This window comes from Strix uralensis, chromosome 2 (genome assembly GCF_047716275.1).
Source record: "Strix uralensis isolate ZFMK-TIS-50842 chromosome 2, bStrUra1, whole genome shotgun sequence".
Lineage (NCBI taxonomy): Eukaryota > Metazoa > Chordata > Aves > Strigiformes > Strigidae > Strix > Strix uralensis.
Window position 1 is genome coordinate 9,003,747 of NC_133973.1, and position 25,272 is coordinate 9,029,018.

The 25,272-nt window shown below is 47.8% G+C and overlaps 1 protein-coding gene and 1 gene segment (V, D, J or C); one reads left to right on the top strand and one right to left on the bottom strand.

The window, feature by feature from the left end:
• Window positions 1-4,823, bottom strand: part of LOC141937663 (T cell receptor beta constant 2-like) — a 51,564-nt gene extending 46,741 nt beyond the window's left edge. Inside the window, 2 exon segments of the C gene segment in view lie at window positions 4,012-4,309; window positions 4,716-4,823. Coding sequence covers window positions 4,012-4,309; window positions 4,716-4,758 — 341 coding nt within the window.
• LOC141937682 (trypsin I-P1-like) lies at window positions 4,323-21,793 on the top strand. 2 transcript variants are annotated; one of them, XM_074855723.1, is made up of 5 exons: window positions 4,323-4,453; window positions 18,872-19,040; window positions 19,650-19,903; window positions 20,678-20,814; window positions 21,539-21,793. In XM_074855723.1, the coding sequence occupies exons 1-5, from the start codon at window positions 4,429-4,431 to the stop codon at window positions 21,686-21,688; spliced, it is 735 nt and encodes a 244-aa protein (XP_074711824.1). In that variant the 5' UTR covers window positions 4,323-4,428; the 3' UTR covers window positions 21,689-21,793. The 2 variants fall into 2 exon arrangements, with proteins under 2 accessions (XP_074711824.1, XP_074711817.1); XM_074855716.1 differs by lacking the exon at window positions 4,323-4,453 and having other exon boundaries at window positions 18,588-19,040.
• Window positions 21,794-25,272: the final 3,479 nt, after the last annotated feature.

Below are 25,272 nucleotides of genomic sequence, written 5' to 3' on the forward strand. Positions count from 1 at the left end.
CTGTGGAGCAGGATGGGGGAATGATCCCCTCCTGGCTGTGACAGCTCCATTCTGGCTATCAGAGCCAAAGGTATGGTGCATTATTGCCACAGAGCACCCTGTGACTTGGAGCTCCTCACCTACAGGACTGTACTCCGTCCCCAGATACCATCAAGACTTGATCTACATTGTATACATCTGAGTGTTCAAGTCACAGGGTAATGGTGCAACCTGGGGACTGGCACATAGCAGCGTACCCATTCCCTGGAGACTGGTGGGACCAAAGGACCAGCATGCCCATAGAAATGCTCAGTGGCATGGTCCTGCCAGTGCTCTTGAACTCAAAGCCCCTTGCACACAGCAGTGTGCTGAGCCCCAGGTTACCAGCACCTGTAACTCTCAGAAACCACTTTGTGAACAATCCCAGGGGACTCTCGAATCTCGTAGACACATGAGCACACACAGGAGTGCTCAACTCTGGGATCCCTTGCCACATTCAACTCCAGGTTGTCCTTGGCTTTCCAGCTAGTGGAGGAGGAAAGAGCTGTTGCGAACAAGGCTGCTTACACGTGAATTAGTGTAACAGGCTGAAAGGGAGAAGAAATGGAAGAGGATATAAGAAATAGGAGAGGGACAGGTATGAGAGAGGATAGAGAAGAAAGGAGAAGGGGACAGAGAGAAAGAGACTAGAGGAGGAAAGTGAGAGGCACTCTATGGATGGCAGAGAAATGAGGTAAGGTATTGAGTACAAGAAGAAAAAAGGATCAAAAGGTGATTCAGAGATGGGAAAGAATAGGAAAAAAATTAGAGACCAAGCAGAAGACAGACAGACAATACCACCACTTTCCTTAAGTAGACAGAGCTGGAGGGCAAGAGGAGAAAATGCAGTACTGTCAAATACAGGGCTGTGTGTGTGGTGGGGTCAGATCCCTGTTTGCATTGAAAGGTTTGTGCTATGCTGCTCCAGCTTTTGAGTCACTGTGGGTCTTGATTAGCACAGAAATATGTCCCTGAGTCATTGAGTAGGGCATGATCTATCTCCACAGATAAGCGGTTGCTCTTAGTCCCATTACTCTGGAAGTGGTTTCTGAATTCCTTCTCAATCTCTGCCATGCCACCTTCCACAGAGTATACAACTAGCTGAAGAGTGGCATCCTTCCCCATGGGCAACTTGTACCAGTACATGCTTGCGAATGCATTCTCCTTTTCGGAACAGGTCAGAGTCACAGAGTCTCCCACCTGCACAACTGTGTCTGGTGATTGCTGAAGAGCCTGGCCTGGAAAGAGAAGGGAAGAGACATGAGGAGTGAAATGCATTGAAGGGGAAATGAAACGCATCCTTGAAGTATGACATGGGATGGGATGGCATAAGCATGTCAGCAAGCTGTGGGACAGTGTCCCTTTTGTCTGAGAGAGACACATAGGAGAAAAAAATCAAAACAGCTTCAAATACAATAGCAAATTTGTCATGAAAAATACTTCAGTACCCTCAACTGAAGTACTAAAATGGGACAGAAAACCTAAATTTGTAGTTCTGTAGAGATTTATGAGTTGAGAGCCTGAGGGAGAGCTCACCTTGTTCATTGCCCGTCCTCCCCCTGGAAGCCTTGGAGAATGGAGCACTTCCAGTGACTGCGCACACAGCTGATTTTGCAGCAGCAGCTGCAGCGCAACTGTTCAAGCAGAAGGGAAACTCACTTACCCACAGGGACCAGGATGGCCACAGTGAACAAGTGGACAACCATGGAGAAAGGCCACCTCCTTCCAGCAACCTGCCTGTGGTGACAGCACAGGCATAGAGAAGTGTGAAGAGGAAAGGTTAAGAGAGGAAGAGACATGTCTCTTTGCAGCTGGGCAGGGCAGTGAGAGAGAGCCTGAAATGTGAGAAGGCAGTTGGCTGGCTGGGAACAGTGAAGAATGACACCTGCATGCAGGCACGAGGTACATGTACACTGCTCCACTGACTTCCTGCTCTGTGTGTGTGTGTGTGTGCATGTGTAGGTGGGAGATAAGTGTTAGCACAAGAGCATGATGGGGCTGTGTGGCAGCCTGAGTGTGTGCACAGAGATGCACAAAGAGGCATCAAATGAAGGGAAGAGAAAGAGAGCACAGGAATGCATGTTTGTGTCTGTGCCCCTCAGCTAAGTCTCCTCTCTAGACACCATCATACTCATAGACTCCCAACTCTGAAGCTGCAATATGGAATCTTCTCTGCTTATCCCAGTGCTGCTCGTCATGTTGCCCAGGTATGGGAAAGGCTGCTGACCTGTCATTCTGGTGTCTGTTGTAGCATGACAGAGAGGAGTTCTGTAACTGTTCTTCTTTTCCTCCAAAGGGAGATCTCAGGGAGAGAATAGGCTGCCTTTGGCTCTGCACTGGGACTGAGTCTAGGGAGACTGCACCACAGATCGATTTCTGAGGAGAAGGGTATTCACCATGAGATAAGCTGGTAGAGACTTACCTTCTTCATGCCAGGGAAGAGCTGATACTCTTCTTTTTGTAGCTTTCTGCAAAGGAGCAGCAGGACGAGGATGGACAGAGCTGGAGAAAATCTTGTCTTCTCTACATGCAGCACAGCCTTGTTCAGCAATCCAAGGCTGTGGAAAATCACTGCAGGCAGTGAGGCTTTCAGTTTGTGTACACTGACACACTCTCTGTGTGTCAGAGGCCTGAGAGAGCCTCTGCACGTCTGTGCCATGCTGTGGGCCCAGCGATGCATGGCAGTGGAAGGCTGGCCCTACAAGAGAGCGAGTGATCCAACTCTTCAAGGCTGTCATGGGCTTTGCAGTGAAGACGTTCCCCTGCACCCTTTTAACAGAAGGGTACAGCAACGCCTCCAGCTCCCAGATCCTCTGTTGCAGTTCCGAGTGTGTCCCATTGCATTAATTTCCACCAACTGCCTACAGGAGGTTCAGGAATGACCCCAGATTCCTCAAAAGAAAAGGGAGAAAAGAACAAAGAGTGTGACCTAAATTGTGCAGGCAACAGGAAATACCCACACAACACCCCCAGCACTCCAGCTGAGAGAAGACTGTGCTTGATGTGTCCATGGGAAGGGTTTCCATTTCCCGTGGGGTTCCCTGGGCTGTGTAGGTGGCCGAGCAGTGCACTGGGAGCCTTGCAGAACACATGGTGTTTGAGGAGTTAGTGACCTCAAACAGGCCATGCCTGCTCTGTTGGGCTTGACGGCTTGAGAAACCTGTATGTTAGCGTGAGAAGCTGCAGTGTGGGAACCTGCTGGAGTACCCCATGCAGGCCTGTGCTGCACACTAGTGTATGTTATGACAGAGATAACACTAACCTGACAGGAAACTTTCTATTAGGTGCACAGCTTGCTAACATAATCTGTAATTTATGTAATACCTTTGGGAATCAGGGGATGGAAGGTAGTGATCCTGACCTGGAGGAGTTAGTGATCTGCATAACAGTTAACCTGAGTAGGCACAGGCTTGTGCTGAGCTGCGTTGCGTGTGCGTGTCCTTCAGGCCTGCACTGTGCTCTGTGTATCTCTTGGCCACCAGATAACCTTGGACAGGTCACTGTCATGGAGGAGCATGTGGGCAGCTCCCACTTGGTACCAGCTAATATGCCACCTGCCTGGCCTTGCCTTTCATCTGAAGCTACACCAAGAACTTCTCACATGAACATCCTTTCTGTTTGACAGCGAGAATGATGAGCAGGGTTGGCTGGAGTTAAATGAGAGGAAGTCTGCGGAGTGCAGGTTGAAGAGAGACAGAAAGAAGGTGGGGAGAGAAAGTGAGTCAGAGAGGGGAAGAAGGGTTGGCAGAAGTGAATATAACATAAATGAGAGTTAAATGAAGAGGGAGGCAGGGACTAGTGGGGTGGCAAGGAGAGAAAGCAGGACAAATAAACTCACAGAGTCTGAGAAGAGGAGGAAGGAAAGGCTAGGAAGCAGAGGACGTAGTGAGTGGAAAGGGATCATCCTGCCTTGTGCAGCACCAACAAGGAGGAAAGCAGGTCCCTTTTGTGCAGGGGGAGGTTTGTGCTCAGCTCCCTCAGCAGCCTAGCCACTGTGTTTCACTCTCAGCGCAGTAATACATGCCAGAGTCATTGAGGAAGGCATGCTCTATCAAGAGGGTAATCTTGTCTCCTTGTATCTCACTGCTCTTGAAATGGCTTCGGAGATCCTCCTCAACGGTTGCTTTACCAGCTTCCAGTGCAGAAGCCACTAGGACCAGTCTGGAGTCCTTCCCCAAAGGCAACCTGTACCAGTGCATTGCTGTGCTGCTGGATTTCTTCTTGGAACAGCTCAGATTCGTGGACTGGCCTTGTCGTATCACTGTGTCTGGGGACTGTTCCAGAGCCAACACTGGAAGGGAAAAGGAGAAACATTGAGAAGGAAAAAATGGAAAAACATGAACTAGGCACCGTGGGTTGGTTGAGAAGAAGGTGAGAAGGAACAGGACAGACCAGGGAGCAGCAGAAGGGATGGGTCAGCTCTTCAGAGCTGCAGGTGAGTTTCCAATCTCTCTCCAATAGGCAAGAAACATTCCGGGCAGTTTGTGTCCAGAAAAGGAACCACTGGGGGGTTGTGCACAGAATTAAAAATAGACAGCCATTGCAGGAGATTCTGGGATTCCTGCCCACCTCATTTGTTGCCCATCCTCAGCATGGGAAGCTTTGGGGAATGGAGCACTGCCAGCAATTGGGTACATAGCTGGGACAGCAGCAGTGGAATCAGTGTAGGTGCTCAGGGGTGAGTTGAGTTCACTTACCCATATGGGCCAGCATGGCCACAAAGAACCAGCGGGGAACCATAGGTAAAAAGCCCCTATCCTTTCAGGGACCTGCTTTTTGTAGCTGCCCAGAGATATGTAAAGAGGAAGTAGTGAGTGAGGATAAGACACACTGGGGTTGGGCAGGACATGAAATGTGAGAAAGGATTGGCTGGCTGAGAACACTGGGGAATGATGCACACAGTCACAGGAAAGTATAAACCCTGCAGAGATTTGTGGGGGCTGGGTAGTGGAGAAGGGGGTTGCATGGACAGATCTATGCTGAGGTTGCATAGCAGTTTGAGTGTTTGCAAGGCAGAGGAATTCTGAGAGTTCCCTTTCTCCTTCTGAAGTCCTTGAGAGCTGGAGGAATGAGGTATGAGGCACACACACAGGTCCCTTGCATCTTCCCTCTCTCCCCCAGCCATGGCTTTTCCCCCCTGGCTGTGTGAGGGCTCTTTTTCTCTATATGTTACTGTGAGCACAGCAGTTAACATCAGCCAGAGGCAGGACCAGGAAAGACACCACAACAGTCCAAGCATTCTGCCTGCTGAGGGCTCTCATGGGCTTTGCAGTGAAGCTCTTCCCCCATCCCTTTCTCTGAAGAGCTAAACCATGCCTGCAGCTTCCAGGTACTCTCCTGCAAGGAACTGTGAATCCCACCACAGTTACTTTCTCTTACTCTCTGCAGAAGAGTTGAGGATGTTCCTGAACATCACAAAGAAAAGAGTGGGATGGGGGTCTCAGCTGCCCCTACCCATAAGACCTTTCATCCTGGGAACAGGAGGGGTAGGAAACAAAGCAGGCCAGGACACCCTTTCCTGGCTGCTTTCCTCAGGCCTCTTTCCTCCGCTGAGGGACTGCAGGGACAGGAGATGCTCAGCATCCTGAGCCTGCTCCAGCCAGACTGGTCACTCACATGTGTTTTTGGAAGTGCTCCAGGCTGACGCAGTGATCGATATGGTGGGGATGGGAGGTGTATGAGGGGTCAGTGTGTGTGTGTTGTGTGTCTGTGCACATGTCTGCGAGAGTGCACATGTGTGTGTGTGCAAGGCTCCCTCAAGGCCTGGCCCAGCAGAGCTGGTGAGAGGGGTGGGAGAGGCAGGTAAATGTCTGTGAAGAGCCCAGGGACAGTCAGTGTGCTGGCATAGAAAGGAAGAAAGAATACAGTGTGGCTCAAAGAGGGAGACATGAGGGAGAAGAGGTGCTGAGGACTGGGGCCAGGGTGGCCTCTCCCTCCACCTTCCTTGCTGACAGGCAGTAGCCCAACTTCCTCCAGAGTTGGTTTCTCCCTGGGACTTGGGGCCTAGCTGGGGAGCCCTGAGTGTCTTAACCTGGTGAGGGCAAGGGCTTCTGGCAGCTCTGCTTCAGGAGCACACTTAGTCTGACAAAGTCAAGGAGTGCTCAGGGACTGAGACCATCTGTGTCATTGCCCACTCTGCCTTGTGAATCAACCTGTCCAAGGTGGATTCCTTTTCTGGCAGAACTGAGCTTGTCCTCCAGAGGGGTGTGGGGGGTGCTGCTGGGATGCAGCCGGTGAGACCACTAGGGTCTTGAAAACAGCTGTACAGTGTAATTTTATTCACTCATGCTCTACCAGTGACACCTCTCTGATGCTCTGCTCAGAGGCTCACAAGGTTCAGGCCACTGGCATCCTCTCCACAGTGCCCTCAGGTGTCTCTGCTCAGAAGGATATCCACATGGCCTCTCTTGAATGGGGCAAACTCGGCATGGGCTAGCTGGGGAACCCGATGAACACAGGGACGAACAGCTCAGAGAGTGGCAGATGGCAGAGGACTTCACCATGCCGAGCCCTGCTGGCAGCACCTTTTCCTCCTCATAGGAACTGCCAGACACTGTGCCTGGAGGGAACCCTGGTGACAGGGAAGGAGAAACAAGTGGGATCCCTGCTGATTGCTTTCACCTTATCATGCCAGGAAGGAGAAGGCTAGTGGGGTGTCATCCAACTCGGTGTTTCTCTGAGGAAGAAAGTTCAGTGAAATTGAAGGAAAACTGTATGCAGGTGCTAAGCAAGAGATGCTGGATCAACAGGTAGAAACTGTGGTGTTGCACAGCTCACTTGCGTGCCAGACAACATCTCCCTCTCTCCACAGTTACTGCATGAGACGGAGCATCCCTGACCTCACCTATGCCTCACACTCCATGAAGGATTTCTCAGTGTCTGCCCTTGGTGGACTGTGAAAATATACCCAAGCACCAGCTTTCCCTGGGGACTTCCCCTCTCTTTTGCTATTCAGCAGCACTGGAGATAAAGAAGAGCAGGCAAGTCAGGACAGCCCTGTCTTGCAGAAAGCAGCAGAGGATGCAGTGGGTGGGCCAGACCAGATGCTAGGAAACAACAGAGGTACCAACAGTCCATTCTGAAACTTCTCAGGGACTTCCTTGTCCCATGTCTCACCTGGGATGTCTCCTGCTGTGGGCAGGGACAACTCACAGTTTAGCTTCTGTTGCCTTCCTCATCCCTTTAAGCCATAGACTCTACTACCTGCCAATACAGAGCAGGTAGGGAGACAGCCCATGCATTTGGCTCCAGCTAATTCTTGGGCTGCCTCCTCCTGGAGGTTTGTGATCTTGATAAGCCCATGTCCTAGATAGCTGGGGTTGTGGTTTGCAAGCTTGTGGCTCTCACAAAGTTCCCAACAAATACAAATGTAGAAATTGCACATCAGCCCTCCTCATCCCCTTCAAGTTGCACTGTTCTCTATGGTAGCCTTGGTTTGCCATCTGTGGTTCTCCACAAACCAGAGCCCCATGGCTCCACGCTGAAGGGAGTGGAGAGCTACCCATGGAGAAGGTAGAGCCCTGAGTTGTCATCTGGACATGAGAAAAGGGGAGGAACTACCATGAATGGGATGCCTCCCTGTTTGAGCCATGGCTGTTTCAGCTATGCACATGAAGATGTGTTGCATCCACCCCTCCTTTCCACTGACCTTGGGAGAACTGCCCTCCAGTACCACACCCCACCCCCCCCCCCAACTTATTCATGCTGCAGTGAAGTGGTTGTTTTTCTTCTTTTCTCTGAGGACTTTGGGGATCTGGGAATGGGAAGGACTACCTTGATACTGGTTTTCTCAGCCTACTTCTGGGAAGACAGGTGTGTCTGCAGATTAGAGCCAGGGGTAGCAGCCCAGACACTGTGTTTTCCTTGGAGGGCAGTAGGTTTTGGGAATTAGAGCAGGGCATGCCTGGATGTCAGGTTCCCTAAGGAGAAGGGGGTTTACAGCCAGATGAAGGAAAAGCCTCCCACAGTCACTTTTGGGGAATGGGTTGGCGAGGGGGGTGTTTTTTAATTAACCAACTGTATTGAGGTGGCTCTCTTGGCTGGGGGACCTTATGTTGGGCTAGAGGGGCGAAGAGATTTGGGAATCTTGGGGATAATGGATAACCAGGACAACTGCTGGTGGGGGTGTGTGTCCGCTTTTGGAGCATGTCAGTGGGGTGCCGCATCTCAGTGAGGTGCCGGACGCCTGCTGAGCCGGGGCTGGAAGCCCCTCCGCACACTTCGGAGGAGCTGGGTGCAGATCAGGGGTGTGAGGGGAGTTGTGACATGGACGTGGAGTGGCAGAGAGTCCTCCTCTTTCGTGAGTTACTAGTTCCACCTGGTGGTCAAAATCTTAACTGCACCGGTCCGACCATGCATTCTCTTTCCTGGGGGTTTATTTATGGAACAAATAAGCCACCTGGCACATTAAATGGGATGGCTGCACCGCACTCCACCTCAAATCAGGTGCATGTCCATCAGGAAAGATGTATGGGGCTGGGCATAAACACCAGCTCCAACATCTGGATTCCTTCTGGCTCTGGGCATGGAGGACATAACCATGGTGATACAGAAAGGGAATGAAGTACTGAGAAGCCACACGCCTGGGTCCTTTTCTTGGCTTTCATGTGGAGAAATTTCATTCCTGGCTGTTAATCACTACTGTCCTTGACATGACAGATGCAGGACCAGGGTAATGTACATGACAGGGGGCTCTGCCCCAGGGGACATCTTTGGACGTCAGAAAAACACCCTTCCCACTTATAAGACAGGCATAATTATCACAAAATAAAGACCTTTAATTCCTCACATATGAGGCTTCAATCCCTCTGGTACAGCTTGGTCACCTGGGCTGCTTACCCATTCTCTCACTTCTGTTCCACTAAGTCCTGGAATCTCCCCATAGAAGGGAAAAGGAGCCCAGCATTCAGGTACTCATTCCCCTCCAGCCCCCTCTGCCTGTAGGGTGTGCATCGTGCCCCAGAGGGTGCCAGAAATAAGACACCCCTCCACCCCTCCCCTGGACATCATATTTGGCCATCCAGAGCTAGGCAGGTTCTCCTCCATCCTGTAAGACTATTCCCAGTGATGATGATTCTCTCCCCCAATCCTTCCACTGCCTGTTACCTGAGGTCTCCAGGGTTCCTGGTTTCCAGATAAATGAATCTTAGTCCCAGGCCCTGGACCTGTTCCCAATCACTCCCTGATACAGCGGGCCAGCGAGAGGAAAACAGTTTCAGGAAAATCATGTTTGGGGGTGGAGGAGACATGGACTAATGGGCACACACACATGTGGATGTGTTTACACACATATCACTGCACATGCACACTGTATGTTACATACCATGATGTGCACACAAACATACTCCTGTGCAGTCACAGAGTTTCATGCACAGTCATTCCATATGTACACCCACAAACAGCCTTGAACACACTTCTTGTACACCCCTCCCACCTCGTTGTGATCACACACCATTATACACACACCATTTCTCACACACATAGATACAGCCACACAATCCCATGGTTGCACATACTGACCTTGTGCACACACACGTACACACACACACACAGAGGCACAAACCTTATGGCTTACATATACAGTGCCTGCTGGGCCTATGTGAAGTGCCTAGCACATTAGGCAAGGGCCCCTCTCAGGTTAGGTTGTTCCCTGTGGGTGGAAAGAAGGGGCCCAGTGCAGCCATCTGGCCAAAGTTCTGGTTCCCATCAGCCCTGCTCAAAGCCAGCCATGGAGGGGAGACTCTTGACCTTGTGTCTCCTCTTCCTCTTCATCTTCCTTCTCCTCCTCCTCCTCCTTCTCCACCTCCTCCTCCTCCTGCTCTGGTCAAAGGTCACATCTCCCCAGTGTGGTAAGGGAACATGGGAACCCCTGTGAATAACAGTGTGAACATGATCAAGTCTCTGTCCCATCCTGTGGGCTCATGAGTTGTTGCCCAGCAGATCAAGTCACGGCCCTATGGGCATCTGGCCTCCTAGTCCTTTCCTACTACCTACCTGACACTGAGGAGAGAACACAGGCATCCCAGCTCCCAGTCCTCTCCCAGATCCCTCTTCTGTTCTGCTCTCCTTGGGGGTCACCAATGGCTCTCTTTCACCTGCAGGGAGCCTGAAGGAGGCTGAGAAGCTGTTGGTTCTGCTGATTCTGCTGTGAGAGGCATTGCAGGGACTGCAGGCGCTGCTGTGAAAAGGGGGCTGTTTCCAAAACTTCACTGCAGCCCCCCATCTGACCACTACACGCCACCCCCCCAGTGACTCTGGCTCAGCCATGGCCCCTCCACTGAGAATCAGGGCAGTGGAATTCCTCCACTGGGAAACGGAATCACAAAGGGAATGAAAGATTATTAATCATCACAATAAAGCCAAGGTACTTAGTGTCCTCCCATCAGGGTGAATTTTTGGCTGGCTCTAATCAGTCACTACTGCTGTCAAGGGGAGGGGCAGAATGCCTGTGTTCTCTCTCCACATGGGTTTAGGGACCTGGATACCTCAGTTTTGTCGCAGATGAAAGTATTGACACGGTAATATTTAGTAAGAAATCTAGGTTTATTAATAACTAACAGCAATTTATTATTATAAAATAATTCAGAAATACTAAAAGAAAGAAAAGCGACTTATTCAGATTCTAAAATGACAAGATTCACACTAACTTACTTAACGGTACCTATATATATACATGCACATACACAAAATGGACAAACATACAGAAACAAAGGTGTTTGGATTCAGTAGAATGAACACAGAATGGACATACACACACACAGAAACAAGGGTACATACCCCCCTCCCCCCCCCCCCCATCAGTAAAGAGAAGCTAGCTCAAAGAAAATTTCCCTCTCGAGTTTAGAGCAAATACTCACAATGCCTTGGCATTCCTCAACGGGCGACAATTGAGACTCGAGCGGGGGACTTCGCCCTGGCCTTCCATCTGGAGCAGATGACACCTTAAGGGTTTGGTACCTGAGAGGCATCCCAGCTCAGGGGAGATGCTGGTCACAGGCCCGCTGTGATCCAGGAGAGCTCAAAGGGTCTTCCTGGTGGTCGCCATTTATAGGGTCCAAGATAACTGACATTTGTCAAATACCTTCTGGTGCCTTCCAGCAGTTACACAAGAATTTGATTAATGTGCGACTCTGTTATTGTTCCCATTTGACCACATCCCAGGCACAGGTGTGCCAGGCCCTTAGGAGTTGATGGGCCGTTATAGCTGTTTCCAAGCAATCGGGAGGGGCAGGAGCCAGGCTCGTTAACATTATCAGTCCTTATCTCCACAAATTGGTGTATAGCTCGGGGGATGTGGATGGAATTGCACCTAGCACCAAGCAGCCCAACAAAGAGGGGCGGGGGGTAAGAATTGCACCACCACATTCTTACCCCAGCTTCAAGAGGAGTGACAGACCTTGTGGCTTAGGAGACGGGACAGGGTAAGAGTCATTGCTCTCACACTTGCCTTGGTCCTATGCCTCACTGCTTGTGGGACTTCAGTTCAGCTCTGGGACCGGGCAGCCACCCCTGTGAAATAGCAAGCCCTCCATGCTCTTACACACTGTTGTTCATGCCTCGCCTGGGGTTGCAGCAGCTCTGTCCATGCCTGGCAGGTATCAAATCATGGTAAACACTACAAGGCCCTACAGCCTGTCCTTTAGGAAGCTCCTACTCTGGTCTCAGTTTCCCCATGTGCACAAGTTGGAACAGTGGAAATCCTGCTAGGCCACAGAGAGAAATCCTTCCCTGAAGGACCCATAGCAGGACACAGGAAGAGCCTCACTTATGAGCTATCAACTGGGGACTGTGGCAATTCATTTTGCCTTGAAGTCTCAGAGCCAAAATCTTGCATCCGTGAGAAACTGGAGAATGTGGACAAAAAGAAAACAAAGTTGAGGCAAAAGGGAATGGTTGACAGAGTGATAAGTGATAAGCCATGGCAGAGACTAGCAGTACCAGGAAAGCTGGCAGGAATATATCAGGGCTTGGCTCAGGCAGGGCTGAGGTGTCAGGATCTTACTGTTCCTTATAAATCCAGCCTCAGGCTTAGCATCCTGCAGAGCCCACACCTGAGGGTACCGTAGTCTGAGGAAAGAGCAATGGAGGGGCAAATTTGTGTTACAGTTCTGGCTGTCTTCTGGTGCTAGGATGCATCATGGCAGCTCCTCAGGTAAAATGAGCTTTTCCCTAGGTACCACAGTCCCTGTAGTTAGTCACAAAGAGGGAAAGTGAGGTTTAGTCTGGAGGCAAAGGTGTCTGTCTCACACAAATGTCTAAGTAGTGGGGCTTGGGTTTTCAGGAAGACTCAGTCAAGGGGTCAGCCAAACTTCTTCCAGAATGCTGGCAACATCAATAACAACAGCAAAGGTGATGACAACTTCAGCAGCAATGGGGTGAGTAGTGGTGGACTCTGTGTGGACATGACCTCCAATACCCTTGGCTCAAGGGAAGTGAGGTCCCCAAAAAAATGGGAGGCAAAAATTTTCAGGAAGGGGAGGGTATAGGCTTACGATGGGACCGCTGAACGGGACTTTCATAGGTGGAGGCAGATGTCACAGGTCCACAGCAATGAGGGAGTTGAGCAGAAAACATGCCAAGAGATCAGAAACTATTTTAAGAGACTCTGGTATCAGAGGAGAGGTTTATGGGGAGACTGGAGCTTTCTGTGGAAAGGTCAAGATCCTCCCTGCCTTTACCAAGCACTGGGCATGGGGTAAGTCCATCCAGTGCATTGTCATTCCTGGGAGTAGGGGATTGCAGATCTCCCACATCTGGTTATGTCTTTTCTGGAGATTTTAGTTCCCCTCTCCCAACCATATACTCTTTCCCCAGCAGACTGTAAGTAGCTTTGATAGCAACATCAGAGGATCTAGCAGCTTCTACAGCAGCAGTGTAAGTTGAAGGCAAGTTTCTGCTTGGGTTAGTATTAGCCAGGATCAGAGTGTCCCTACAAACCGAATGAAGCCCAGGGGTGTCCAAGCAGTGGGGAAGAATGCAGGATAGCTGAATCAAGTCAGCTCCAAAGTGCCAACCTGCTTGTTGCAAAGCTTAAATGGAATTGTTCCAGAAAATGATTGGAGAACATAGCTGACTCCTCCATACCTCTTTGGAAAAAGAAACCAAAAAAATCCCCTGCAGAAGCTATTCTGTGTGGAAGGTGAGCTTTCAGTGGAAGGGGGCTGAAGACATGGGAGTAGGGAATTGGAAACCTGAAAGACATGATACTTGAGGTTCGGGGACCCCAGCAACACAGGACCTGAGACATGGGCCTTATGAAGAGGGGATGCAGGAACAGATGAATCCTGGGGTCATGGGATCCAGGGATATATTACCTGGGAATGCAGGGTCCATGGAATGTTGGAATGACTGCCATTTCCAACAGAGTGTTCTAATAAAAGGCCCATGGTTTTTCATATAGAGCAATAACACATCTTTCTATTACCCAAAAAGGCTGTGGAGAAGCCCAGATTTCTGTAAATATTGGAGACTACCTGTCCCTCTGTTTAGTTTCAGCCAGCTCCATCACACCTGGAGTGGGTGGGGGACCCCACTTCTGAAACTGGGCAAGAGCTGGGTGGTCAGAGGTGCAGCTGGGAAGGGACTTTTGGCTGGTCCCATTCTTGGAGTGGGTGTCTTTTTATGTTTTTCAACCATACCACCTGACATCTGATTTTTTTTTTGCCTGCTGCCCCTTGCTCAGTCACTCAGATAAACAGCTCTGGTGTCTCTTGAGCTGATCCTGGCTCTTCTTGGACTCTCTGGACTACAATGACCCACCTCAGCTACCCCCACTCTCCCTTGAGAGTGTCTTCAACCACCCCAAAGCCTCTCTCTTTCTCCTTCCCTCTGCCCCTCTCTCTCCCCGTCTCTCTTCTGGTTTCTCAGTCCCTTCTCCACCAAAACTGTATGCTGTATCTTAGATTTCACAGCCTCCCTTGGCCACACTCCTCTTTAGATGCCTGGGTTCAGTGCTTTGGACAAGGAATAAGAGGGGAAAAATATCTATCAAGGCAACTGAAGAACTTCCAGGACTCAGGGAAATTTCACTCAAAGGCTGGAGAAGGAAATGTGCATGACAGTCAGTTGCCCTCTGGATCAGATTTAAAGATTTATTCTAGGATAAATCCAGGAACCAGCTATAGGGGAAGCAAGACAGAGGGGAACTCTGCCTGGGTATCCTTTCTGAGAGATCCTAGTCACTGAACACAAGAGGAGTCATCTGGAAACAGATGCTGTGAGGAGTCCATGTTGTCTAGGAAATCTAGGTATTTTACTGCCCAAGGAAGCCTCTTACAGAACTAGGAACCATTAGGGCAAATGTTCCCATGATTTAAACCCCATCCCCGCTTCCCATCTCAATCTGACAGCAGCTCTGTCAGATGAACCTACTTTCTAACACATATCTTTGTCAGGTGAGTCCTGCCCTGACCCTCCCATCCTGCTCAAAAGGGGCTGAGGTGCTCCCAGGACCCCCTCTATGCTCCAGTAAATAAAGGGATGAGTTTGGGCAAGTCACTAAACTTTCTTGCAGGACTTTAGCAGGCCTGGCTATCCTTCTCTGGGTCATGGAAGACACTCTGGCAGATGTGTGAGAGCCCAGAGGGTTCCGCGCTTCTCTTTGGTCTCTTACTGGGATATAGTAGCAGGGAACTGTCCAACATCAGGCAGTTCCTGGGGACAGAGCAGGTAAGATGGGGTGTCTTTCAACCTCATAGCCCTCAATGGATTTTTCTTCCACAAATATGTCCCCTCATCCACAAAAACCTATGGAAAGGGGTTCACAGCTTTACTAAAAGAGGAGGAATTGTCCTTTGCTTGTTTTGAAACTGACAACCCACCTAGCTTTGCTTGCTACCCACCAATTCTTGTACAGGAAGAGACAGCAAGCAATCCATCCTTCCCCGGTCTCACCAGGCCACTCATAATTTTACAGACCCCTGCCATGTCCTACCTCTTCTGTCTCAGAAGACTGACAGTCCAAGACTCTAACACGAGTCAAAATAGAAGAAAAGCAGAATGCTCTGCCACTGGGAAAAGAGAAATGCAGCAGAGGACAAGGAAAGAGTCTGTGATACAAGGTTTGCTCAGGTGTGGAGATCTAGAAGAGCAGAAACTTTGGAGAATGTACTACCTCCTCCCAGGCAGGAGAGACTTGGGAAGAGACAATTAATGGTCCCTCCAGCAATGAGCTCTGTGAGATGTACAAGGACCAGCTTCAGAAACTCCTCCACTTCATGCCCCTGGGAAGCTTTATCTCTGTTAGCTCATGGCCTCACCAGGTTTCCCTTTCCCAGGATCTTGCATCAGCTGGGACAAATGTATTTACTTTATCTGAGTCCAGTGATGATACAGCTGACTGAAATACTTGAACTAGGAACATGGATTTGTAGAAATGCAAGCTGCTGTTGCTTGTCCATTGATAATATCTAACACAGCTGCCCTCCATTCACCATTCCTCCTCCTTCCTGTGTCCCTGGAGCCACCAGCATTCTGCTGCAGCATCACTGCATTAAAGGAGAGCCTTGTTTGCAGATGGAGATGTAGCCTCGGAGTGTATTTTTTGAAAGACCCTGAAAAAAACCCTTGCAATGTGTCTGTAGAATGCTCAGCAGCATTGAGCAGAAGAGGGTATTTACATTTCAGGTAGGGATTCATTGTCTTAAAGAGAGGAAGGAGGAGTGGGAGGAGGTGTTCCAATTTCAAGCTGAAAGCAAAGATGTCATCATTCTCATCATTCTGCTCGCTCACTCCCCTCCCTGAGCAAGATGGGGGGAAGAGGATTGGAAGGGCAAAAGTGATAAAACTCATGAGTTGAAATAAAAACAATTTAATGATTGAAATAAAATAATGATAACGATAGCAATAATGATAATGATTTAAAAAGTACTAAGAAAAAGACAGGTATGGTCGAGCTTCTCAATTCAGGCACTGATTAATGGATTTTCCTGAAATTTGGGTGGCTACTAATCCAAATATTAAACCCTGTGAAAAGAAGGAAAAGGATGCTGTCCTTCATAGCTTAGGTGTTGCCTAACAGCTGTATCTCAGGAAAAATATTGTTTTAAAATATCTGATGACAGCCTATCTCCATGCCAATGTATGTTTTGGACAAAGAAATTATAAATCCACAGGGACATCAATTTATACATTATTGTAGATTAGGAATTGTTCTTGCTCTGCTTAGTTATGATGGGATTAGATAGCTTTGGTAAATTTTGCCATGCTTAGACTATTACAGATCTTTCCCTTTTCCACAGGAAGCTTCATTTGTTTCTCAGGATAAAACGTGTTTGTAAGAGAACTGTGCTCTGATACCAGTTTAATGCCCAAGACAAGTCATTCAGCTCCTTCAGGAGTTCCTGGCCTTGGACTTGTCCTTTACCATGAAGAAAAATTTCCACCTGGACAGTGCCACTGTGTGTACCAGGCCTCCAGGGCTCTCAAAAAATTGATCAAGAAATGGAGTTGAAAGGCTATTCCTATTTAGTCTCTCATTCCATTTCAGCATCTCAAAGCATACAACTTCTCTTTATGGTCACTTGAGGTTGTCTTTCAGGAGCTAACATGATGAAGCTGCTTGGAAAATGATTATTCATCAAACTTAATAAGCTTGAGCAAACTCAGCATCACAACAGAAATTATCACTCTTTCAGGGAAGGACTTCAGAAGATCTCATTAGTTGTGTTCACAGCTTTTTTGTTCATAAGCATGACATCCCTAAACATCAATGTTATCCTATGTCATGGTTTAGCCCCAGGCGGCAACAAAACACCACACAGCAACTTGCTCGCTCCCCTCCCCGAGCAGGATGGAGGGAAGAGAATGGGAAGGGCAAAAGTGAGAAAATTCATGGGTTGAGAGAAGAACAGTCTAATAATTGAAATAAAATAACAGTACTGGTAATGAGAATGAAGATAATACTTTGTAATGAAATGGAAAATAACAAAGAGAGAGAGAGATAAAACCCAAGAAAGAGAAGTGATGCAAATGAAAACAATTGCTCACCACCAAGCAATTGATGCCCAGCCAGTCCCTGAGCAGCAGCCCCCCAGCCAAACTTCCCCCTAGCCTACTGCTGACCACACTGTCATAGGGTATGGACTATCCCTTTGGTCAGCTGGGGTCAGCTGTCCTGGCTGTCTCCTCCCAGCTATTTGAGCACTCCCAGCCTACTCGCTGGCAGGGTGGTATGAGGAGCAGAAGTCAAGCATGCAGACTTGACTCTGTGCGATCACTGCTCAGCAATAACTAAAACATCCCTGTGTTATCAACAACACTGTTTCCAGCACAAATCCAAAACACAGCCCCATACTAGCTTCTATGAAGAAAATTAACTCTACTGCAGCCAAAACCAGCACATACTGAAATTGTTCTGTGACAAAAATGAGTCTCTATAGATCATTTCAAAGCTAAATAAAAAACACAGATGGGTACTTAGGTCAATATTATCATATGGATTAGGTGAGAGAAATGCTTTCAAAGAAATAACGGTGAGAACTGCCACATTTGAACAATTTAGCTTTGGGAGGTGGGGGATGGGGCACAGAGTAGATAATTTTATTTGGGAAAATAATGTTCTATATGATAACCCCACCCCTCCACATTACTCAAGAAAAGGGATTTGCTAAAATAAACTTAATAACACTGAGAGGCGTTGGGTTTTGGTTTGGTTTGGTTTGGTTTCAAAATAAACACATAGTATCTTACACTCCATTACCTACAATGTTCAGCTTCTGGTAAAAATAGGCATTTTCAGGAGTGACACCATCAGCGCAGGGGGATCTCAAAGGGGTTTGAGGTCTGCTCTCAACAGGTGCTGCATATAAGAATGAGACAGGCAAACAGCTACACATCTTCCAAAGCTCAAGTGCGTTTTTAAATTGAAGTCTGCCCTCCGAAATAATTTAAAATAGCACCCTATCTTAGGAAAGGTTTATGATTAACCGATATGTTATTTGTACTTTCTACCAGTGCCTGCTAATGCCCACATTTGGATCTTCAAATTTTCCACCTGTGTACTTTTTGTCTGGGGAAAACCTTGGACTAGAGATAAGGCCATTTCAGAAAATGTATTTCTAGCGGCTCCTGCTTCCAGTCCACCAGTGTGGGCTTGAGGCTGTGTCAGGATCATGAAATACATACTGTTTGTCACCTTTGTTGGTGTGGCCGGTGAGTATATTTTTTACTTCTATTTTTGTAATTCATAAGTAAGCCGATTTTCTGAGCACCTTTGCAAGGTAGTCTATTGTGGGAAAGTGCAGTCCAGTTTCAACTTTGCAAAAGTTTTAAGGCAGAGCACTGCAACTTCTTTTGACTGCTGTCAGTTCATAATTGCTTGTGTCACAAAATGGGGAATGAATGCCTTCATAGGGGTGCTTGACCCAAGAATACTGAAATGTGTCCATAGCTTCAAAAAAGACTGCCTCTCCCTTAAGGACTGTGAAGTACAAAGGTAACACCTCTGGCTCGGGAAGTTCTAAAGCTGCTGTAAATTTTTGGACTGTGGGCGAGTGCCCCAAGGAAATACCACTGCAGACTTGTTTTGTACGTACACTCAGTCCACTGTTGACCACTACTGCAGACAGATCTTGGGACAGACACACCTTTGATCCGATCCAGCAAGATCATTTCTATGTTCTTATGTTGATTCTGGGACCAGCAGCCAGTGCTTTAGATGCAGATACGTGAGACGCCAGTCAGAGTCTGACCACCTTATTTTAGGGAGCAGCAAATGAATGTCCATTAGTCTTGCCCACCACTGCTACCGTGAGTTTTTATGGAAGTACAGCTACAAGTGAGATGCTTCAGTAAGCCACAAGGGCCCAAGATTCCTTATGCCAGATGCTGACATATGCCACTTCTTATCCCCCAGTTGCCTTCCCCAGCCGTGCTGATGATGACGACGACAAGATTGTGGGAGGCTACACCTGTGCAGCAAATTCTATCCCCTACCAGGTGTCCCTGAATTCTGGGTATCACTTCTGTGGAGGTTCCCTCATCAGCAGCCAGTGGGTTCTGTCAGCTGCTCACTGCTACAAGTCGTGAGTGGAAAAAAGCTATATTCTTCCGTAACCTACTTCTTTCTTCCAGTTCAGTTCTAACAGGAATTCCGAGCTGTGAGATCCAAATATGTAAGTGACTCCGTTCTGACAGGAGGCAACCAAGGAATGGGTGGCTCATTCAGGAAGCTGTGCTGAGGCATCATAAGGGGTATTCCACTTCTGCAAATGTTTCTGTGAATGCAGAGCACTTTCTGGAATGATGATGTGGTAATCTAGCAACGAGTTATGAGCTCTCATTTCTTATAAATTGGATTAATCTTGCTAAAGCTTTGTCACTGGAGAACAGGAAGAGAAATGAGGTCAGAGTGATAGCAGTTTGCCTTTTTCCAGAATGATTGTATAAAGCATTGTTATACATTCAACCCATCCCAGCTCAAAAAAAATAAACCTGCAGAAATTCACCACCTGTCCTGGGAGTGGGTAAGGTCTCAGTGTGGATCCCCAGGGCTTATTGCAGGACAAGAAAGATAACCTGCATGAAAACAGCTACTATGATAGCGATGTTGAAACGAGTGCATACGGTGACGGGGAGCTTCCTCATAACCTGTCGGTAGCAGTAAAGTGTATGCCATTCCTTCTCTTTTCCAGCCGCATCCAAGTGCAGCTCGGGAAACATAACCTGGCACTCACAGAATCGACGGAGCAGTTGATCAGTTCATCTAAAGTCATTCGCCACTCCGGCTACAGCTCTGCAACACTGGACAATGACATTATGCTCATCAAGCTTTCCAAACCAGCCCAGCTCAACCGAGCCGTTCAAACAATTCCTCTGCCTACCAGCTGTGTGGCCACGGGCACCACATGCCTAATCTCTGGCTGGGGCAACACACTCAGCAATGGCAGTGAGTACTCTGTGGGAATGTGCAGCATCATGAGGGTCTGGGAGACACTCTAAGACCCCACAATTAACTCCAAATAGTACCGGGAAGTGCTGTGGGACAGGCCATTTTGAGCGATCTGTCTGTGTAGGACAGTAACCATTTAACTGCTTTAAAGGCAAGCCTTTATAAGGTCCTTCCTCTTGTTCTGTGTTACAAACATGGCGTCACTTAGGTCGTCCATGTGCCATTCACCAGCATGTTCACACTGCCGTAAATCTTGTGGCCTGGCGCTATCAGCTGTGCAGTGCCAAGCACTAGCAATTTAAGTAATGTCAATAGAACTGTGAGTTCTCTGAGAACAAGATGAAAGTCTGTGATTGTGGATCTAAAATTACTACGAGAGAGCTCCATTCTCCTACACCAACGGTCAGAGGCGTGAATGGTGACTGGTGTCTAATCCACTGACAAAAACTAAACCTACACCAGAGGTTTTCCTGAGGCCCAAGTTTCCTCCAGGCTATGTGCTACAAGAGTAGCTCTTAGCTCCACACTTGCCATGGATGATTTTCTAGGTATCAGAAAAATTAACATGGCTGCAGTGTAGAATGGTAGACCCACGGGAGAATCTGTTCCATCTAAACAAATGGAATCCATGCTGTGATTACCGTTCAGAGGAAAAACGATGACTGCTAAAACAGGATGTTCAGCGATTATTTTTCTGTTAAGGAAGATCTTCTCTGGGCTCTGAAATAAACTCAGAGATGTCACCAAACATCTCTCCCTATTTTCTTCTAGATTCGTTTCCAGATACCTTGCAGTGCCTGAAGGCTCCTGTACTCTCCTCAAGCGAGTGCAGCAAAGCCTACCCTGGGCAGATTACCAAGAACATGATATGTGTAGGATTCCTGGAGGGAGGGAAGGACTCCTGCCAGGTAAAACATCTGCCTCGCCTTTCCCATATGTTTCTCTCCTGCCTTTTGCAAGTAGAATGGGCTATCACATTAGAGAATCTGCTCTCCTCACTGCACTGGCGTGTCTGAATGTTGGCTTTTTTTTTGAACAACAGTGGAGACTGAGGGTGAAAGTTGCTTACTGAGTGAGGCTAGGGTTTTCCCCACTCAGTTAGTCATTGTCCCTTCTTTGAGATAGTGAAGTCTCCACAAGCAGGCTATGCCACCTCCTGCACCTTAGGCTATTGAAAATGGAGGAGTGCTGCACCAGGGAGACAATAGTAGTCATGGCGACTTCAGAGCTTAGGATGCAAATGTTAGTTTTGGACTCACTGAAAAGGAAATAGTATGCAAGATCCAGGCAGTCTGGAAAATGAACACACTTGACAATTGCTCTGCACTTTACACGTACCTAGGTCCATGGAAATATTTGGCAGAATAACGTTTAAGACGCACATATGTTAAGCATCTGCCAAGGACTGCATCCGTCAGAAATAGTCTGGCTTACCCTTAGCTGTGGTGCCCTTGCAGCTAACATTCGGCACAGTGGCGTCAGGTGTAGAGTGGTAATCAGAAATGACCTTTGTAAAACTTCTATGTAGCGAGAGCCCAGTGGAGCTCCCTCAAATGTCAGTGATTTCTGGGTTCTCTGGCTCATCACTTACGCTGATACCGTTTGCTGAATATGTATTCTTTACGTGCACAGGGGGATTCCGGCGGTCCAGTAGTCTGCAATGGACAGCTCCAGGGTATTGTTTCCTGGGGTATCGGATGTGCGCAGAGAGGCTATCCCGGGGTTTACACTAAGGTTTGCAATTATGTCTCCTGGATCAAAACAACTATGTCTGCCAACTGAGACACTCTCGCTCTATGTGACCTGCTTTTTCTCCTCCTCATCTTCTTCCATTTTGGGACCGGACATAAAGAAATTATCAAAAAATAAAGACTTTCAGGCACTCCTCCTTTGTGCAACGTTTCTCTGGGTACTTCCATAGGCTATGATATGGAGGACAGAGGCAGGGAGTGTCACTCTGGGGAAAATATTTAATATTTGTAGTGCAACCAGCAGGATCTTGGAACATTTTCCAGACACATCTTCAGGAGTCTTTCGGTCAGTTACATGCAGCCATTTCTGGAGCCGAACATCTTTCTGTTTATCAGCAAGGACTCTGGTGCTACAAAACTGCCTAAAACAGCTGAGAGAGTGTGCTGAATCACACAGGCAGCATCCTCCTAATGTAGAAAACATCAGGCAGCAACAGAAATGCTCCCCATTGCCCCTGATTCCCCCCCCCCCCCCCCCCCAACAATATGACTGAACATTCCCTAGTGGAACCTCCCTGAAAGCTCTACTTTGGGAGTGAAACCACCTCTTGCTAGGGCTTGTTCCCTTCATGTACCAGTGCCACTGAGGCTGCTGTCTATACCTTTTTGCTCGGTTAACTGGCCGTGCTGGGTTTGCTTAGTTTTCCTGGAAGAGTCCAAATACATACGTTCCTGGGTTCTGGTTCTAGCACCTCCTAACCCCAGCTGGCACCGGAACTGAAAGTTCATGAAAAATCTGTCAAAGTTGCCAATGGGCTGTGTAGCTGTCTCCTAAAAAAGAAAACAGAAATAGAGAGTTTGAGTAAAATAAAAGGATAGAAAAAGCAGAGAATAGGTGAAGTGGGAAGAAATTTAAAAGAAATCTGACACTGGAAGAAAGGGAGGGAGAGGAGAAGAAGGAGCAAGTGTCATTTGCCTACAGAGAGGTTTGTGCCCAGCTCCCTCAGATGCTTTGCCACTGAGATGCCTCCTAGGAGAGTAATAGGTGCCTGAGTGATTGAGATAGGCACAACATACAAACAGGATCAGACTGTAGCTTTGTGTCCCATTGCTCTGGAAGCACCTGCTGAATTCCTTCGCAGCATCTGCCCTTTTCCAGAAAAAGCCCTGAGCTGTAGCCTGGATCCTTCCCTTCATCCTCTTTTCACCAGGAGACAGCGTTCTTATCTGGAAGCAGTTGAAAGTCACAGGTTCTCCCTCCCTGACCACTGTGAGTGGAGGGTGGTTGATATCTTTGCTTCATATGTTGGGGGAAAGGAGACAAAGTTGTTGGAGGACAGAGGAGAGGATGTGATGAAAAGATGATGAGGTGAAAATGGGAAGAAAGAAATGCTTCTGTGATCAGGCAGAGTGCGTTCTCAAATATGACAGACAGGGATGTTGAGAAGAGTAGTCTGGAAACATTCCCAGTCTCCTCTGTCACTATCCCCCTGATGTGTCAAGGTAAAGAAGAAATTCCAATTCTCAGATTATAAGCCATTCGTGATTTTCAAATTGCTGGAACAGCCTGACAGGGCCTCCCTTCTTACATGGCTGGAACACCACTAATGCCTGTGTTGGACAGTGCAATGAGAGGTGGCTGAGAATGTTTTTCCCTCCTTTGTGCTATCTAGTGAGAGCAACAGACCTCTGCAGAGCACTGAGATATGAGGACACTAGTTCTCTCTCCCGCTCGCTCTCTCTGCTGACATTTCCACATACTGCTTTTGTCACACAGCTCTGCACAGCAGGAGTGAGAGGATTACAGACGTGTGAGCCCTGATTGAAGCCTGAGGGTCAACAGGACAAAATGCCCTGTACTTTCTCTATTTTTTTCTGAGGAAAAAGTCCAGTGGGATCAAATGCAATGTTTTTGAGTGCACATATGAAGGCATGAAAACCTTGCACCAACATGGCAGGACAGGAAGGGAATTAACCAAGTGGTTACTTAACTAAAATGCTCCAAAGGCAAGACAGAGCTAAAATTCTCAGTCAGTCCAAGTTCTTGAAAGAGGCACAACACTTGAAAGAAGCATTAAGAATAGGACTGGGCAACAAATTATGCTGGTTTGTGTAAAAGTCAACATGTCTCTTGGGGAAGGGTGGAGGGGACGATCTGTGACTCAGAAATGACACTGTTCTAGAATAAGAAGGACTAGCTCTGACAAAATGACGGGGGAAAAAAAAGAAAGAGAGAAAACTTATCAGTTTTCAATAGGCAGGGATTACAACACTTTGTTAGCCTGTGGGTCACAGCTGAGATGTCCACTGTTTGATTTATCTGGAAAAGGAGGTAACAAGATTTCCTAGGACATCTCAACTTATCCTAAATAAATCTAAATGCCACAGCAAAAAAGGGGGAGAATTCCTGAGAGAAAATAAATAGCAGAAAAAAGGAACAAACCATTTTAAGATTTTAAAAAAGTAAAAAAAAAAAAAAAAAAACCAAAACAAAAAAGAAATAGGGAAGGGGAAAAAAAGTGATGCAGAGAGAAAGGTAATATCTGCTAAAGGAGCAATAAGGTGATTAGTGAACAAGCCTGTCCCCAGACAGCTGGTGTGAACTGATCAGTGGAGCCTGAGAGCACCCATGGATCTATTTATTCTGTGGGCATGTCTGTAGCTGGGAGACTTTACCCTGATAAAATAGCTTTGATACAATAGACTCCTGAGACACCTCATTCTTGGGGCCACCTGGAGTTGTTCTTGGATGACTACAGTCTGTGTCACTGGGAAGGGCTTCATGCACAGGCTATTAGCTGCATGCTATAGCTATGCAGGTGTTACATAGCTGCATGATATGGAGAAAGACATCCCTAGCTGAATAGTGTTCTGGTCTCTCTTGATTCTCTTACATGCTTGATGTTGAAGTTTTCCTCCTGCCTGTCTCCAGAAAAGTGGGAATCGTTATCTTCCTGTCAAAGGCTGCTAACAATTTCCTTAATTGTGTGGTGCTAAACAAGAAAAGGAAACAGAGAAACCATCATGATGTACATATGATGTACTGGCAATATCAGCACAAACATAGGCGGCACTGAAATTCTGTGTGTCTCTGCTGAGACACAAAGTGTGTGAACGTGGTTTCTGTCCTCCAGTGAGCAGTTGAAGTGCAGGAAGAAGCTGAGTTCCTCCATGTTCATACAGTTAACAGGCATGGGTTTCTTTCTGCACACTTCCCCTTCCCTTGCACTGAGGAAAGGACCTGATCCCCTGCAGCCTCCAAGGTGTCAGTGCTGCCAAGGAACTGAGGTTTACATCACAGAACTCTGCAATGCCCTTTGCACCAAGTACAAGAGGTGGTTTGGAGCCACATTACCATCTTTCCCTCCAGCATCAGCTCTGTTTCACTGCCTCACACACACCTGTAGGATCTTTCCCTCCACAAAATCTTCTCAGCTTTCCCAATGGTTCTGGATGGTTCCAGCTGGCCTTGGGCATTCTGCAGGTCCTAGCTTCTCCACAGAGACAACACCTGGTTCAGATCCCCGAGAACTAGGCTCTTGTTTGCCTTTGGAAATAACCCCCTCTCATCACTGCCCACTCTGCTCTCTACAGAAAAAGAGAGAAGGCTGCATCTTCTGATGGTGTGAGGAAAATGATAGTTGAACCAGTAGACTCCCAAACTGATTCTGCAGG